Source organism: Nannospalax galili, unplaced genomic scaffold (assembly GCF_000622305.1).
Source record: "Nannospalax galili isolate Female #2095 unplaced genomic scaffold, S.galili_v1.0 scaffold1939, whole genome shotgun sequence".
Classification (NCBI taxonomy): domain Eukaryota; kingdom Metazoa; phylum Chordata; class Mammalia; order Rodentia; family Spalacidae; genus Nannospalax; species Nannospalax galili.
The window spans coordinates 87,675-104,220 of NW_008342008.1; the positions used below are offsets into that span (position 1 = coordinate 87,675).

Consider the following 16,546-nt stretch of genomic DNA (forward strand, 5'->3'; position numbering starts at 1 on the left):
AGAGGAGGGTGGGGGAAGTCATTTTGAATGGAAAACACCCTCCCTGGCCTTCCTTGAACAGTAGTTTTCAGAATCCGTTGAGTCCTGTGCCCTGTTAGGCATTTCACATCTAACCCCACAACGTCCTGGGGAAGAGGTAGTTCCTGGACAGTAATGAAGAAGCAGGCAAATTGGCTTTTCCAGGTGGAGAGCTGGGAAGTGGAGGAGCTGGGATTTAAGCTTATTTGTAATTGCAAGCTTTAATGACTCTGCATTCGTCTTACAGACAGGGTGTAGGGGCAAAAAGAAAAAAGAAAAAAAAAAAAAGAACACTTCATCCATTGGCTGAGTATTGTCCTTTGGTATATGCCACAGGAGTCTGGATGCAAAATTGTTGTTCATCCAATCATGATGGTATACATCTGTAATCCCAGCACTTGGGAGGCTGAGGCAGGAGGATCTGCTCCCAGGATGCTAGGAAGCAGAGTAGTTAAAGAGCTGTCTCTGGGATGCCCCCCCCCTTTCCTTTCTGCATGCATCGAAGGAGGTCTGTTACTGGGCCAGTTGCCATGGCCTTGGGTGTGCTGTGCTGCTTTCTCACCGTTATAATGGGATAATTCCTACGTGTTTTACACAGCTTGAGCATTTATCATATGTAAACTCTGTGTGAACTTTGAACACTGAGCTCCCAATAAAAGGCTCTTAGGAGGGCAGTGAAAGTGCTCCTGCAGCATGGGAGGGAGGGTAGGGGGGGCAGCGAGGGGGGGTGCTACACAGCCAGGGACCTGCTTGAAGCATAGTGAATCTACCAAAAAAACAGTGAAGAATGGAGCTCTGGTAAGCATGCAAGGGGCCCACTCGTGGACACCAGGATCACTATGGGACAAGCTAAAAGGAAAGGGGAGGATTGCACATACTTGCTCCACATGATGGTTAAAGCACTGGGAGTTAAAATGAAAAGAAAGAATTTTTATGAGTTTTTTGAATATACAGATAAATATTTTCATTGCCCCTTTAAGACATGCTGCATAGGCAGCAATGGAAAGATAGGCTGCAAACGTCTAAACAAGCACACAGGACAAAGTTACCCCTTTAGACGTTTGGTCTCTATGTAACTTTATAATTTGGGCTGCTCAGCCTTTACAGATGCCTACTTCTTCAAAGGCAGGTGATCAAAAGATTTAATGGGAAGAAAGTGATAATAAGGAGGAATCATCCCTCAGAATTCAGTTTTCTACTTCTGTCTCTCATGAGACATTGAGATCTGGTTTTGTTTGAATGCATGGCCCGCTGAATTGTCGTGTGAGTGACCGAATACTTCCTTTGGGTCTAAAATAATGTACTAAAGGGCTATTCCTGTCAGCCTTGTTCTGTCCTGTCTTTTTGTTATCTGTCTCAAGGACAGGAGAGCTGACCTCTCCTCTGTCCTTTGTCCATGTACTCCCTAACCTGTTGCCCTTTGCAAATCCCTGCCTGCAGTAGAGCCTCACCAAGGACACGGAGGTCCACCTCACCGCCTAATGGATGGCTAGGCATTCTCTTGCCTGGGCACTTCCTACAGGTAACTGCTGGGATTTGCTTTCAGATAAGATTCCTCAGTCTGGGGGTTAATAGGCAAATGTCTTTGGTGTTTGTTTGTTAGCATGGACCACGAGCTAATGTGCCTTTCCCAGATGATTTAGTAGTCACACACCTGAATGTTAGAAAAACGCTTCCTAGCCTATGACTACAGCCTCAGATTGGGCCAGGTTGTTTGTTAATGTTTGGGCCTAGGATGAACAATGCCCCCACCCTCCAAAAAAAAAAAAACAACTAAAAAGCAAGATAAATCAAAGAGCCCTTTGTAGCCAGCACTACAAAACCCAGCCTTTTCCAGCCAGCCCCTTTGAGCTGACAGAGGGGTGTATGACATCACCCTAAGGATACATTCTGCTCTCACTTCCCCTCTTGGGAATAATAAGGTCACTTAACATGGGGACAGTTCCTGTTCTCAAAAATATAAATATATCAAAACTCAAATAGGGCCTTGGCCTTAATTCCAACTTCATTGGTTTGGCTCCAGAAACAAATCCTGATGTCTGTAGGGGCCAAAAGGGAGCCCAGAGAAAGATAGACTCTAAACAAAAATGAATTTTAAAATGTACTTGTATTAAATTACATCTGTAACTTGTGGTCTGTTTACTATTACTAATGTGATTCTTTTAAAAAAAATTTATATATTATTTTTATTTTGTATGTATGAGTGTAATGCCTGCATGCAGGTAGGTGTACCCATGTCGTGCAATGCCAGCGGAGGTCAGAGGAGGGTGTTGGATCCCGTGGAACTGGAGTTACAGATGGTTGTTAGCTATCATGTGAGTGCTGGGAATTGAACCCAGGTCCTCCCCAAGAGCAACCAGTGCTTTTAACTGCTGAGCAATCTCTTTAGTCCCACTAGTTTGATTCTTGATTAATAGCTTACATTTAAAAAAACTCATTTTGCTTTAATTTACAAAGCAAGTTATAATAAATGACTTTCTCAAAATCTTGTTCAGACCTATGAGTGGTTGATTAATTATCTTAGATAAATTTGGGAAAGTTAAAAACAACACTGTTACCACTTCTTTCCTGTTTGTAAAAAGTTTAAAAACTAAAAATACTAAATTTGGAAAAAGAACAAAGTTACTAAGGGGCTGTCTAAACAATAAGTTAAAAAATGAGTTTCTAAGCCAGGTGTGGTGGCGCACACCTTTAATCCCAGCCAGGAGACCCTATTTCAAAAAGACCAAAAGAAAAAAGAAAAAGAAATTTTGCTTTTTACAGTAACTAGGGCTTAAGTGTGAAAATTAATTAAAAATATATAATCCCAGCTTTTACTTGAAGATTGAAAAAGAAATTCATTTTTTTGTTTTTTTTTTGAGACAGGGTCTCCCTGTAGTCCCAGCCATCCTGTATTCACTATGGAGACCAGGCTGGCCTCAAACTCACAGAGATTCCCCTGCCTCTGCCTCCTGAGTGCTGAGATTAAAGGTGTGTACTACCATGCCCAGCTCTTTACATTTTTCATAATCATTATATATATATATATATAGTTTACATTACTTTGTGAAGTTATCGGCCATGACTACAACAAAATTATTTATACTTTAAAATATTTAGTAAATAAACTTTCAATATTATGGATATAATAAAAAATCATTGGAACTGGGCCTGGTGGTACACGCCTTTAACCCCAGAACTTGGGAGGCAGAGGCAGGCAGATCTCTGAGTTTGAGGCCAGCCTGGTCTACAGAGTGAGCTCCAGGCCAGGGGAGCTACAGGGAGACTCTGTCTCAAAAAGACAACAACAAAAAATTTGATAACAAAATTTTGATAAAAATTATAAACAAAAATAAAAATTTTTATAAGTGTTTGTTCAGTGTTCTACAAAATAAAATTCTAAACAGGTATTTCCTAAAGTTATAAGTATTTTCACGCTTCTCAAGTTGCTTATAAAAAATTAAAAAAAAAAAAAAACATGGGTGCTGGAGATATGGCTCAGTGGTTAAGAGCACTGACTGCTCTTGCAGAGGACCTGGGTTCAATTCCCAGGACCCACATGGTGGCTACGAACTGTCCTTAACTCCAGTTGCAGGGGAATTCGAAGCCCTCTTCTGACCTCTGCGACATTGCACGACAAGGGTGCACTCACATACATGGAGGCAATACACTCATACACATAAAATAAAAAAATAGTTTTCTAAATTTAAAATATACAATTTTTAACTAGTTTTTATTTTGTTACTCCAGAAATCTTTATTATATGTTATCAGAAAAATATAGGCAATATAGTTAGTCTTTGTGATCAAAGTAATAGGATTTTTTTTTTGCTCTTTTTGAGACAGCATCTCCCTTTTAGCCCCGACTAGCCTGGATTTCCTATGCAGACCAGGCTGGCCTTAAACTCACAGAGATCCGCCTGCCTCTGCCTCCCAAGTGCTGGGACTACAGGCATGTGCCACCACGCCTGGCTGGAATGGTGATTTTTAAATGTGAGTACATACATGCTATCTTATTTCAGATATTTACATCTCACCCCATCTTCTAAAAACCAAAACATGACCAACTAATCTATTAAATAGGTCATTAAAAACACAAAATTAAGTAAACTGTGGTGGCTCATGCCTTAATCTCAGCACTTGGGAGGCAGAGGCAGGCAGATCTCTGTGAGTTCAAGGCCAGCCTGGTCTGCATAGGAAATCCAGGCTAGTCGGGGCTAAAAGGGAGATGCTGTCTCAAAAAGAGCAAAAAAAAAATCCTATTACTTTGATCACAAAGACTAACTATATTGCCTATATTTTTCTGATAACATATAATAAAGATTTCTGGAGTAACAAAATAAAAACTAGTTAAAAATTGTATATTTTAAATTTAGAAAACTATTTTAATTTTTTTTTTCTTTTTGAGACAGCGTCTCCCTTTTAGCCCCCACTAGCCTGGATTTCCTATGGAGACCAGGCTGGCCTCGAACTCACAGAGATCTGCCTATCTCTGCCTCCTGAGTGCTGGGATCAAAGGCATGTGCCACCACACCTGGCCTATGTTAATTTTTTTAGTATAGTTACAAATTCTATGCTCATATTTGTACTTTCTGTTAAAATATACAATTATAAGATTGCTATTTAGGGGTTGGGGATTTAGCTCAGTGGTAGAGTTCTTGCCTAGCAAGTGCAAGGGCCTGGGTTTGGACAGTTGTTAGCTGCCATGTGGGTGCTGGGATTCGAACCCGGGTCTTCTGTAAGAACAGTCAGTGTTCTTAACTGCTGAGCCATCTCTCCAGCCCCCTACACTTAATTCTTATAAAAAATAATCAAAATTTAAAAAATTTCTTAATAAATCTCTCTAATTTTCTAGATGTTTTAATTTGCTGTTATTCTCAAAGCAAATTATTTTCATTCTTCTGCTCTACAAATTGGATAATTCCAAAAAATTGTCCACAATACTTCAATTGCAAACATGCCTACATATTCCTGATGGTACTAGTTGAGGTCCATCAGCCTATGCGGGGCTGAAGATAAAAACTTTGCACATCCTGGGGCTGGAGAGATGGCTCCGCAGTTAAGAGCACTGACTGCTCTTGCAGAGGACCTGGGTTGGATTCCCAGCACCCACATGGCGGCTACAAACTGTCCTTAACTCCAGTTCCAGGGGAATCGGAAGCCCTCTTCTGACCTCCTCTGTATTGGCATGCTTTAACACATGCCCCAGCATCCGTCTGTGCCACAAGTTTTCTTTGACCCGATCACAGGCAGAAAATAGTGTCACCTCATGTCTTTCTTGAGCCAAATTTCACATCCCTCTTGTCAGGAGGACACAGAGGTCTTCAGTCTAACAAGATTTAGTAAATGGATGTAGTGTGTGTTCCACTGTAGGGTGTCTTTCACATGTTCATGTTACTGCTAGTACCTCCTCTGGGTTTACTTGGGCCACTGCCGAAGCGGGGAAAAGACTGCTCTTGTTATTACTCACTTTTGTTAACCACTTTTGCTATTCTGGAACTCCCTCACAATATTAAAACAGTCAATGCCCCCGCTTACGCTGGCATTTGGCTGGTTGGCATATTTCTGACAGCACGGAGATCCCAGATCATTGTTGGTGAGACAACAAAAGCACACACTCAAATTATATCTATCTAAACAAAAAGGGGGCACTTATGCCACCCCTAAAAAACAATTGGCTCTGGCTCTGAATGCCATTGATTTTGAAATTTCGGATGAGCAGGGGTGCTCTATGACCCAACAACACTGGACCAAAGCCACCCTGCTCTCAAATTACAACCTATTTGGTGATAGGCTTTAATCTCTAACAAATAAAAGCAAGGCTGTGTTAAAGTATGGGGTCAAGGTTATGCTTGTACATCCACAGATCATGGTGAGAACTTCTGGGTGTCGGCACAAAGACTAAAGCTACACCATGAAACCCCAAAGCTCTGACCATGTAGAATCTTTGGAGGCCCCTTTCAAAAAAAAAATGTGCATTTCCACTGTCAAGGACCCAACAAGCTGCTGTTCCTACCTGAGGCCAGATAAAGAAACTCACTTCAAGAGGCTGAACGTTAAATTAGAAGTGCCAGTCACAAAGTCTCCCCATGACTATGTTCTTAGTGACGCTTTGATTCATGTCTGTACTACGAAGAATATGTGTACATCTTCTGTGGCCCACCTAGGGCCAGCCGCTGTGGGGTCTCCTCTGATATTGAATTATACCTTTTCATTTTATTTATTTAATTAATTAATTAATTATATTTTATGTGTATAAGTGTATTGCCTGCTCGTATGTGAGTGCACCCGTGTTGTGCAATGCCTCGGAGGTCAGAAGAAGGCTTCCAATTCCCCTGGAACTGGAGTTAAAGACGGTTCATATCTGCTATGTGGGTGCTGGGAATTGAACCCCAGTCCTCTGCAAGAGCAGTCAATGCTCTTAACTGCTGAGCCATCTGTCTCTCCAGCCCCATGAATTATACCCTTTCATGCTCTGATGTTGTGGTGGGGGCCTGTTAGATGGTGTGAAGAAAGGAAAAGAAGTTATTCAGATTAATATAAAGAGTCCTCAGAGAACTATCACCAGTCATTCCAAATAATAATAAGGAAAATTTTAGGATTTACAAAAAGTCAGCCTTTGTTCAAGATACAGGGCAATATAGATGTACTAAGCTTGAAAAGGGAGCTTCTCCTAGCACTTGGGAGGCAGAGGCAGGCAGATCTCTGTGAGTTCAAGGCTAGCCTGGTCTACGCAGTGAGTTCCAGGACAGCTGGGGCTACAGGGAGACCCTGTCTCTAAAAGAAAAAGAAAGAAAGAAAGAAAAAAAAAAGGGAGCCTCTGAGGATGCTATCTAGTCCAGTGCTGCTTGAAATATGTCTCTCTATGGGTTCCTCGGGATTCCTGGATAAGCAAAATTTCTGGGTTCAGTTGTCAGTAGATACCATGAATAAAAGTGCATTCTGTGTATGAGAAGGGAACTTGGTACATCAGCCATTAGCTAATAACCTCATAGGCTTGTCTAGAACCCGTAACAAATAAGTTAATGTTTCTGAAGATGCTGCTACTAGTCAAAATCAGGTTGTGTTTCATGCAGAGCAAGCGTTGCCAGTTACCTTTGTCATTCTATAAGGATGTTTATGCATTGAATGTATTGTTTCTTTACCACTTTTAAATTGTTCTATTGAATACAACATCTCTTTGGCCCACTGGCATGCCTTTGATCCCAGCACTCAGAAGACAGAGGCAGGTACATCTCTGTGAGTTCAAGGCCAGGCTGTTCTTACATAGCGAGTATCAGGTCAGCTGGGGCTACAGGGAGACCCTGTCTCTAAAAGACCAAAATAAATAAACAAATAAAGCTCTCAGGAGAGCAGTGAAATTGCCAGGGGACTCCTGGTCTAACCTCAGTTTTTTGGCACCAGTCAAGCAGCGGGGCTACAGCTTATGTTCATAAAATCATGGGTAGAAATCTGGTCTATCAAGTCAGGCAGGATGGCCCACATGCCTTTAATTACAGTACTTGAGAGGTGGAGGCAGCAGAATTGAAAGTTAGAGGCCAGCCTGGGCTATGTAGTGAGGTCTTGTTTCAAGGAAGGAAACAAACAACCCCCACCTCAAAAAAAAAAGGTGGGCCAATGAAATAGGTAAAGGTGCTGACTGACCACCAAGCCTGACAGTCTGATTTTGATTCCTGGGATCCACATGGTAGAGAGAAAAAACAGAACCAGCTCCTGCCAGTTTTCCTCTGACCTCCACAAAGGCACTGTAGCATATGCAAATAAACAAACAAATAAAAGTTTTAAAAAGTGGTCTATGTGGAGCTGGAGAGATGGCTCAGATATCAAGAGCACTGGGTGCTTTTCAGAGGACCCGGGTACCAGCACACACATGATGGCTAGCAACCATTGGTAACTCCAGTTCCAGGGGATCTGGTGCCTTCTTCTGGCCTCCACAGGCATTGTATGACATGGGTGCACCTACATCCATGCAGAGAAAACACTCATACACATAAAATTAAAAAAAATTTTAAATGTTTTAGCTGGGTGTGGTGGCTCACGCCTTTATTTCCAGCACTTGGGAGGTAGAGGCAGGTGGATCTCTGTGATTTTGAGGCCAACCTGGTCTACATAGTGAGTTCAGGCCAGCTGGCACTACAGGAAGACCCAGTCTCAGAAAGACCAAAAAACAAAAACAACAAAAAAAAGTTTTAAAAAGTGTTCCATTGATTGATGAGTTTCTTTCACAAATTGTGTTAGAATTAACATAGGCTCTCTTTTGTGTGCCTGTGATGTGTGTACATATGTATGTGTGTATACATTTTTGTGTATACATATGTACATGCATACAGGAGTGTACACACTTGTGTGGAGTGTGCACACATGTGTGGGGAGGCCAGAGGTTGCCTGGAGCTCATCAATTCAGCTCGCTGCTAGGATGTGCATTGCTTTTAGACGAGTGATCAAAATCCAAACACATGCTGGGCTTGGTAGTGCACGCCTTTAGTCCCAGCTCTCACAAGGCTGAGGCAGGTGGATGTCTGTGAGTTCAAGGCCAGCCTGGTCTACATAGCAAGTTCCAGGTCAGCTGGGGCTACAGAGAGACCCTGTCTCAAAAAGACAGAAAAAAGGGGGCTAGAGAGATGGCTCAGTGGTTAAGAGCACTGACTGCTCTTGCAGAGGACCTGGGTTTGATTCTCAGCACCCAAATGGCAGCTATGAACTGTCCTTAACTCCAGTTCCAGGGGAATCTGAGGCCCTCTTCTGACCTCTGCAACAGTGCATGACATGGGTACACTCACATGCATGTGGGCAATGCACTCATACACATAGAATGGGCACTCATACACATAGAATGGAAATAATAAATAAAATATTTTTTAAAAAGGACCGAAAAAAAAAAAAAAAAAAAAAAAACCCAAACACAGTCCGTATGCCTGTGTGGGAAGTGCTTTGCTGACCGAGTCATCTCCCCATCACCAATTTTTCTTTCTTTCTTTCTTTTTTTTTTTTTTTTTTTCTTTTTGAAGCAGGGTGTCCCTGTAGCCCCAGCTGTCCTGGGACTCACTATGTAGACCAAGCTGGCCTTGAACTCACAGAGATCTGCCTGCCTCTGCCTCCCAAGTGCTGGGACTACAGGCATGCCCCACCATGCCCGGCTTTTTTTTTTTTTTGAGATGTGTATCCCAGGCTGGCTTTGAACTCCTTAGATAGCTGAAGGTCACCTTGAATTCTTGACCTTCCTATCTCCTCTAGATTACAGGGGTGTGCCACCATACCCTGCTTTTTGTTTGTTTATTTGTATTTATTTGTGGGTGGTCAGAGGAAACTTTTGAGAGTAGGTTCTCTCCTTCTACCTAGGATCCAGGTATTGAACTCAAGTCATCAGGTTTGCATGGCAAGTACTTTCATCCCATGAGCCTCTGAGCTAGCCTAGTCTAGCTAGTCTTCCTGCTTCAGCCTCTTGAGTACTCACTCAGATTACTAGCATGTGCTGTATGCTCAGCAATGAGCTTTCTTGATGGCTTCTAACCCCACCACCCTCAGACTCTTGTGGCTATTTCCCTACAGCCTCATTAAGAGATGGACATGTGTCTTGGACTTGCACATGCTTAGTGTTGAGGAGCTCATTACTTCTTTTTTAAGAAAATATTTTATTTATTATTTTTTATGTGTATGCATGTATTGCCTGCATGTAGGTAAGTGCAACATGTCGTGCAATGCCCTTGGAGGACAGAAGAGGCCTTCGAATCCCCTGGAACTGGAGTTACGGACAGTTGTTAGCTGCCGTGTGGGTTCTGGGATTCAAACCTGGGTCCAGCCAGTATTCTTAACCACTGAGCCATCTATCCAGCCCCAGAGCTCATTACTTCTTTAGGCCACATGTTCCCATTACTATTCAATGACTGTTAGAAAGTTCCTCTTTGTATTAAGCAGAGTGCTACTTAGTTTAGTTATTCTTACACAGAATACAGTGCTTATTAAATGCCCGATAAGTGCCATTCTGATCTTAAACAAAAGTCAACTTTGGGCTGTGGAACTCAGAGCAGGTCGTGGTCATAAAGCATGCTCAGTGGTACAGTGGAGGAAATTACAGGAGACCACCTTGGACCACCTGACCTGGGTGTAGGGGAGAAGGGATCCAGGAGGAAGTGATGTCAAAGCTGAGAGAAGAGCTGGGCATGGTGGCACACACCTTTAATCCCAGCACTGGGGAGGCAGAGGCAGGTGGATCTCTGTGAGTTCAAGGTGAGCCTGGTCTACATAGTGAGTTCCAGGACAGCTGGGGCTACAGGGAGGCCCTGTCTCAAAAAGACCAAAAAAAAAAAAAAAATGCTGAGAGAGATATCAGGGAGCTTATGCAAAGACCTAAAGTTCTTAAAGGGTGGTGTTTGGGGCAGTGTTTAAGTTTGACCAGAGCAGAGGAGCTTGCAAAATGAGGAGAGAGGGCAGAATGAGATTGTGGGGGAGGGGGGTGGCAATTGGAGCTTGGTCATACTAAGGACCAGGGTCTTTGTTTCCCAAATAAACTTAAGAACAAATTAATCATCGGTGATTACTAAGGGTTTCATACCTTCTGTTGCAGAGACCAATTGGTTCTAGTTTGTATTGTCCAAGTTGGACTCCCCTGAGTGTCATGCCTCAGTCCTCTGCCTGGCAAGGGGGATGCCTTATTTAGCCTGGCCTGGCTCCCCTAGCTTTCTTGGGAATGTCTATATATAGGGGATGGGTACAGCCCAGTTGCCTCTGTCCCTCTGCCTTTCTTGGTGTCTAGTCTTCCATCCTCTGGCCCCAGATCCTGCTCTTATTTGTCTCCATATTCTTTCTGTTGATTTAGCAACTGTTCATGAGCCTCACCTACCGTCATGCTCAGCCTGTGGATTCCCTGTGGATTGGTTCCCCTTAGACTAGATTCCCCTCCCCACCTTCACTCTCCAGAGGATCAGCTGAGTTCCTCTGGATTTCTTCACTGAGCTAGGAAGAGGCCAGCTGTCATTTTCTTTTCATGTTTCATATAGATATAGATATATTTCATATACAAAGTTGCATTCTGAACCCCAGGGATGCCACAATAGAAATAAATACAGAAATAACTACATTGCTATATGAGCTTTTTGCTCATAGGAATGAAGCCTCAGGGGCTAGAGATGCAACTCTGTTGGTAGCGTGCTTGCCTAGCATGCTCAAAGCTCTGCTTTCAACCCCCGACACCAAATAGAACCAGGCATGATGGTGCATGTTTATAATCCCAGCAATTGGGAGGTAAAGGCAGGAGGATGAGGAAGTTCAAGGTCATCCTCAGTTGCATAGTGAATTCGAGGCCAGCCTGGCCTACATGAGACCCTGTCTCAAATTAATTTTAAATATTTTTAGAAAGAGAGTTGGGTGTGGTGGTGCATGCCTGTTAGTCCCAGCACTTGGGAGGCAGAGCTCAAGGCCAGCATGGTCTACATAGGGTAGCTGGGGCTACAGGGAGACCCTGTTTCAAATAGACCAAGAAAAAAAAAAGTAAAATTTAAAAAAAGAGCGAAAAGAATCCTTGGCTTCTTAGCAGCAAGTAGACCCAATTTTATAGAGGCCAGTAAAATTCGGTTAGAATGTCTAGGGCAGGAAACTAGCTATCCCTTTATTGCTTAGAGAAACATCTGCCTTGCTCACCAGAAGTGAGTCTTAAACACCCTTTTCCTGCTTTTCCCTAGTAAAGATAACTTGAGAGAGAATCTTTGTTTTCAATGCTTATTTCTCCTCTAGAATCTCCTAACTTTTCCCAGTCAAGATGAATAAGAACTACCAGGATAGAGCTAAGGCTTCTTTTGTAGAGTGCTTGCCTAGCATGCACAGAGCCCTGGGTTTGATCCCCAGTTCTGCATAAACCTGGCATGCCTACAAGGCTCAGTGATTTGGGAGGCTAAGTCAGGAGAATCGCTTGAATCCAGAAGCTTGAGGTCAATTCAGGTGTCAATGAGACTCAACATAAATAAAAGAATTTAAATGGTGGCGTATTTAATTCCAGCACTCTGGAGGTGGAGGCAGGATGATCAGAAATTCAAGGTCAGCCAGGTGTGATGGTGCTCATTTTTAGTCCCAACACTCGGGAAGCAGAGGCACGTGCATCTCTGTGAGTTTGAGGTCAGCCCGATCTACATAGCAAGTTCCAGACTCTGTATCAAAAGAAAAAAAAAAAAACAGACAAACAAACAAAAAATCAGTTCAACATCATTTTCAGCTACATAATGATTTTGAAGCCAGCCTGGGTACATGAAACTGGGTCTAAAAAAATAATAATAGGAGGCTGGGTGTGGTGGCCCACGCCTTTAATCCCAGCACTTGGGAGGCAAAGGTAGGCAGTTCAAGGCCAGTCTGGTCTACATGGCAAGTTCCAAGCCAGCTGGGGCTACAGGAAGACACTGTCTCAAAAAGACCAAAATAATAATAATAATTATGAAGTTTACAAATATCACCTCTTATTTCAGTATTCAAAAATCATGTTTCATGAGAAATCCTTCTGAGGCCAGCCTGGTGTAAGTATTGAGTTCCAGACCAGATGAGACTACAGGGAGATCCTGTCTCAAAAAAATAAAAAGGAATTTCCAGCATCCCTCTATAGACCTGAATGATTTCTAAAGCCCAAAAGTCAGATGAAGATAATAATAGTTTCCACCTCATAGGATGAATACTAGATGAGATCATGTGGTCAAAATGCTCAGCATAGTGTGTGGCACAGCGGCTGTGGAAGTTCAATAAATGGTGGCCTAGCTATCACTTCCCCCGTTTGGGTCCCCTACCCCTTACTGCATTCAAAGACAGGACATTCCACTGCCAAACACCACCCTATGAGCCCAGCACAAGCTAGGTGACATGTACCTGGTTTTGACTTTGCCATAGTCTCTCTGTGGGGGGAGTTAGACAGGCTTAGAGGGGCATCACCAGCTGCCCAAAGTCTCATGGCTTACAGAGACAGAACTAGATCTTGAACTTTCAACATTAAGCCTGTGGTTTTCTCATTTCCCAAGCTGCCTCACTTATCACTTTTCTGACCATCCTCTCCCATCTTGGGGCAAGTGTACTGGGGGGAGGGAGATCCCTAAGACGGTGGCACAGGACCGACTCTTCTGTAAGAAACTAGCACGTCAGAGCCTGCCACCTGCTCAGAGGCTTAAATTTCCCTGCAAGGGCCCTTGGCTAAATTAGGTAATGGGCTAGGACTCTGGGAGGGGTGGGGTTTGCTGACCCCTGGATCTGATTGGGCAGGGTATCTAGTCCTGGGGAGCAGGGAGGTGGGTGTAAAGGGTGCCCCCTACAAATCCTGGGGGCTGGAGAAGGCCAGGGCACCTTTGGGTGGTGGAGTGCGGAGGAGACGACCCATAGCAGAGGCATCCCAGTGACCAGCAACCATGGTAAGGACGAGAAGGGTCTTCATTCTCTTGCTCACAGGAGCACTTCTGGGCTTCTTTCAGGCCAGAACTGGGTGCTCTGTGGGTAGTAGTAATGTAGGTATCTGAAGGTAGAAGATGAGGCTTACTAGAACCCAAGTCCTTTGGTGATATCCTGGGGAGGCTGTGGCTTCTCTAAGATGGGGATGGGTTCTAGGAATTGATCTTCAAGACTTGTGACTTTTGGCCATTATCTGAGACTTGCAGCAGTGCCATACCCAGAGTTGTGTAGAGAGGGTGTTAAACTGTCTGCTTCATTGGGGAGTTGGGGATGTTGAGGGCAGGAAGGAATCACCTAGCAAGGCAGAGGCAGAGTGGGCTTCATAAGCAGGAAGGATATGACAGGCCAGAGTTAGGGAGACCCTGGCCATCCACCCAGAGCGGGAATCCTAATTTGGGGCTGCCATTTTCCACTGAGGTCCCCTCCCTACTTCACTTCAAGGAGTAACTGGACTCCAGAGACCAGCTGCTGTTGCCCATGCCTGATTAAAAATAGCCTGCCCTCCTGGCTCTGGAGCAAGGGGTAGAGGACAGGAGAAGGAGGGTCTGGGCCAGTTGGCTAAAGAACTCCTTGGATTCCTCACCCATTCCTCACCACCAGCTTGAGTCCAAAGTGCCTGACCCATATGGCCTGGCTTGGATGTGACCTGAAAAACCCCATAGTAACTTTGTTTTCAGAGTCAAGTATGGTGACATGCATCTGAAAGCCCATGCTCAGGCACAGGCAGGAGGATAGAGAGTTTGAGGCCAGTGGGTCACATAGTGAATTCCTAGTCAATCTGAGCTATATAGTGAGATGATCTAAAAAAAAAAAAAAAAAAAAAAAAAAAAAAAAAAAAAAAAAAAAATCATGCAGGTGTGGTGGCGCACACCTTTAGTCCCAGCACTCAGGAGACAGAGGCAGGCAGATCTTTGTAAGATTGAGGCCAGCCTGGTCTACATAGTGAATTCCAGGTCAGCTGAGGCTACAGGGAGACCCTGTCTTAAAAGACCGTCAAGACAAGACAAACATTTTTTCTTTTCACAATAGAGTGCCATCACATTTGATATTGCATGATAGGAACTTATTCCAACGACTGAACTGAAAATATGAAATGCAAAATTTCCATGTCTGTGAACCCTCTGAAGGGAGAGAACAGTGGTCCATCTTTTCTTGTGCTCTCAGTAACTGAGCACTTAGCAGATGCTCAATGAGTTTACATTGTGTTATTATTTATTTGAGGACAGATATTTATTGAGCAACTATTCAAGTACTAGGCACATTAGGAGCTAGAGGAACTTGGGACATCATGATGGAATGGTACTGACATAACACAAAGCCCTTTCCCATCCTGTGGAAAAGAATGACTTGCCCATGATCACTGGTGGGGGGGGTGGTCCTGACTTGACCTCCAGAGGACAGAGAAGGCAGTAGGCATGATCTGTGTCTTCTGTCCTCAGCACTGGGGTTGGGCACTTGAGGTGCACATAGGAGGTGCGGTAGGTTTGGAGCTGTCTTTCTGGAGGACCAAGGGCACCTCCTAATAGAAGTCGGGGCTGAGATGAGAGTCTGCTCTAGGGAGCCCCTTCTCATTCTCTTGTTTTGTCTTCTACAGACGGACCAGCAGGCTGAGGCCAGGTCCTACCTCAGCGAGGAAATGATCGCTGGTGAGTGAGGGTGGGCAGCTGGGGGAGGTGAGCTGGAGACCCAGTGTAGGGATGGCAGGTGTGAGGGTGATAGTTTAATTGGACTCACCTCAACCAGCCACTCTTCTTCCCCTGGCAGAGTTCAAGGCTGCCTTTGACATGTTTGATGCTGATGGTGGTGGGGACATCAGTGTCAAAGAGCTGGGCACCGTGATGAGGATGTTGGGCCAGACGCCCACCAAGGAGGAGCTGGATGCCATCATCGAGGAGGTGGACGAGGATGGTAAACTGGAGGCCCTGCAAGGCAGGGGATGGTGGGGAGGGGCAGGCAGCCAGGGCTCGGCTCAGCGCGCCCCCTGCTCCCCCTAAGGCAGCGGCACCATCGACTTCGAAGAGTTCTTGGTCATGATGGTGCGCCAGATGAAAGAGGATGCCAAAGGGAAGAGCGAAGAGGAGCTGGCAGAGTGTTTCCGCATCTTTGACAGGTACACTGGGCGTTTGGGATATGGAACGTGGAAGCAGGAGCAGGTGGGTCAGGTGTGAACTGGGGTCAGGTGTGGCCCCAGCAACTCACCTGTTCTCTGTGCTCTGCCCTGCTGTCCCTTGGTCTCAAAGGAACGCAGATGGCTACATCGATGCTGAGGAGCTGGCTGAGATTTTCCGGGCTTCTGGGGAGCACGTGACAGACGAGGAGATAGAATCCCTGATGAAGGACGGTGATAAGAACAATGATGGCCGCATTGACTTTGATGGTGAGAGTCGAGGAACAGCGGGGGGCGCAGCTGGCACCGGAGTCCTGGGCCTTGTGGGTGGGCTGGGCGTGACCACTCTCCGAGGCGGGTTTGTGCACTGTACCCTTCAATGACAAGGCGGGGCGCCCTGGCCAGGTCTCCCAGACCTCTTCCTCTGCTTCCTCGCAGAGTTCCTGAAGATGATGGAGGGTGTGCAGTAAGGAGTAGGTCATCGCTTCTACCCGGATCGCGGGTCCCTTGAGCCTGGGCATCTCCACCCCTGCCGGTCCATTCCCACCAGGGAGGCGCGGCCCCTTCGGGCTCAATCTGGAAGGAATAAAAGTCAACCTCGCCAAGCTCGTGGTCTGAGTGTCTTGGGGGCTGATCGGAGGGCAAGGGATCTCAGAGGCCGCCTGTCAGGCTTGGTGTCCAAAGAGTCCCCCGGAGAAGTGTTCCCCGGGCCGGGGTGGAGGTGGGGGAGACTGCGGAGCCAAGTGCCGGGATGCCAAAGGGAGCCGCGCCACGCGAGCCGGAGGCGGCGGCCCCCAAGAGCCGGGCGGGGCTCCAAGGGGACTGCAAGTTCGCGGCCGGCAACCGGCAGCTGGCGCTGGCCTTGGGCTGCTCTGTGGATGGGCTGCAGCTGCACCTGGCGCAGGAGGAGGGCGGCCGCAGGGACTTCAGGGTGAGCAGCCGCCCCTCGAGCTAGGGCTCCTGGGTAGGGTGAGGGTGCGCGCGGAGGCTGGTATCCCGGAGAGGGCGAAGCCTCTCACTTCCCATCCTC

The 16,546-nt window shown here is 45.5% G+C and overlaps 1 protein-coding gene across 2 annotated transcripts; it reads left to right on the forward strand.

The window, feature by feature from the left end:
- The first annotated feature begins 778 nt into the window (after window positions 1-778).
- Window positions 779-16,121, forward strand: Tnnc2 (troponin C2, fast skeletal type). Of its 2 annotated transcripts, XM_029565748.1 has the most exons (7): window positions 779-816; window positions 1,459-1,540; window positions 15,004-15,055; window positions 15,174-15,317; window positions 15,405-15,519; window positions 15,650-15,786; window positions 15,955-16,121. In XM_029565748.1, exons 1-7 carry the CDS (start codon window positions 806-808, stop codon window positions 15,984-15,986), a joined length of 573 nt encoding a protein of 190 aa, XP_029421608.1. In that variant the 5' UTR covers window positions 779-805; the 3' UTR covers window positions 15,987-16,121. The 2 variants fall into 2 exon arrangements, with proteins under 2 accessions (XP_029421608.1, XP_008835986.1); XM_008837764.1 differs by lacking the exons at window positions 779-816; window positions 1,459-1,540 and adding an exon at window positions 13,247-13,372.
- Window positions 16,122-16,546: the final 425 nt, after the last annotated feature.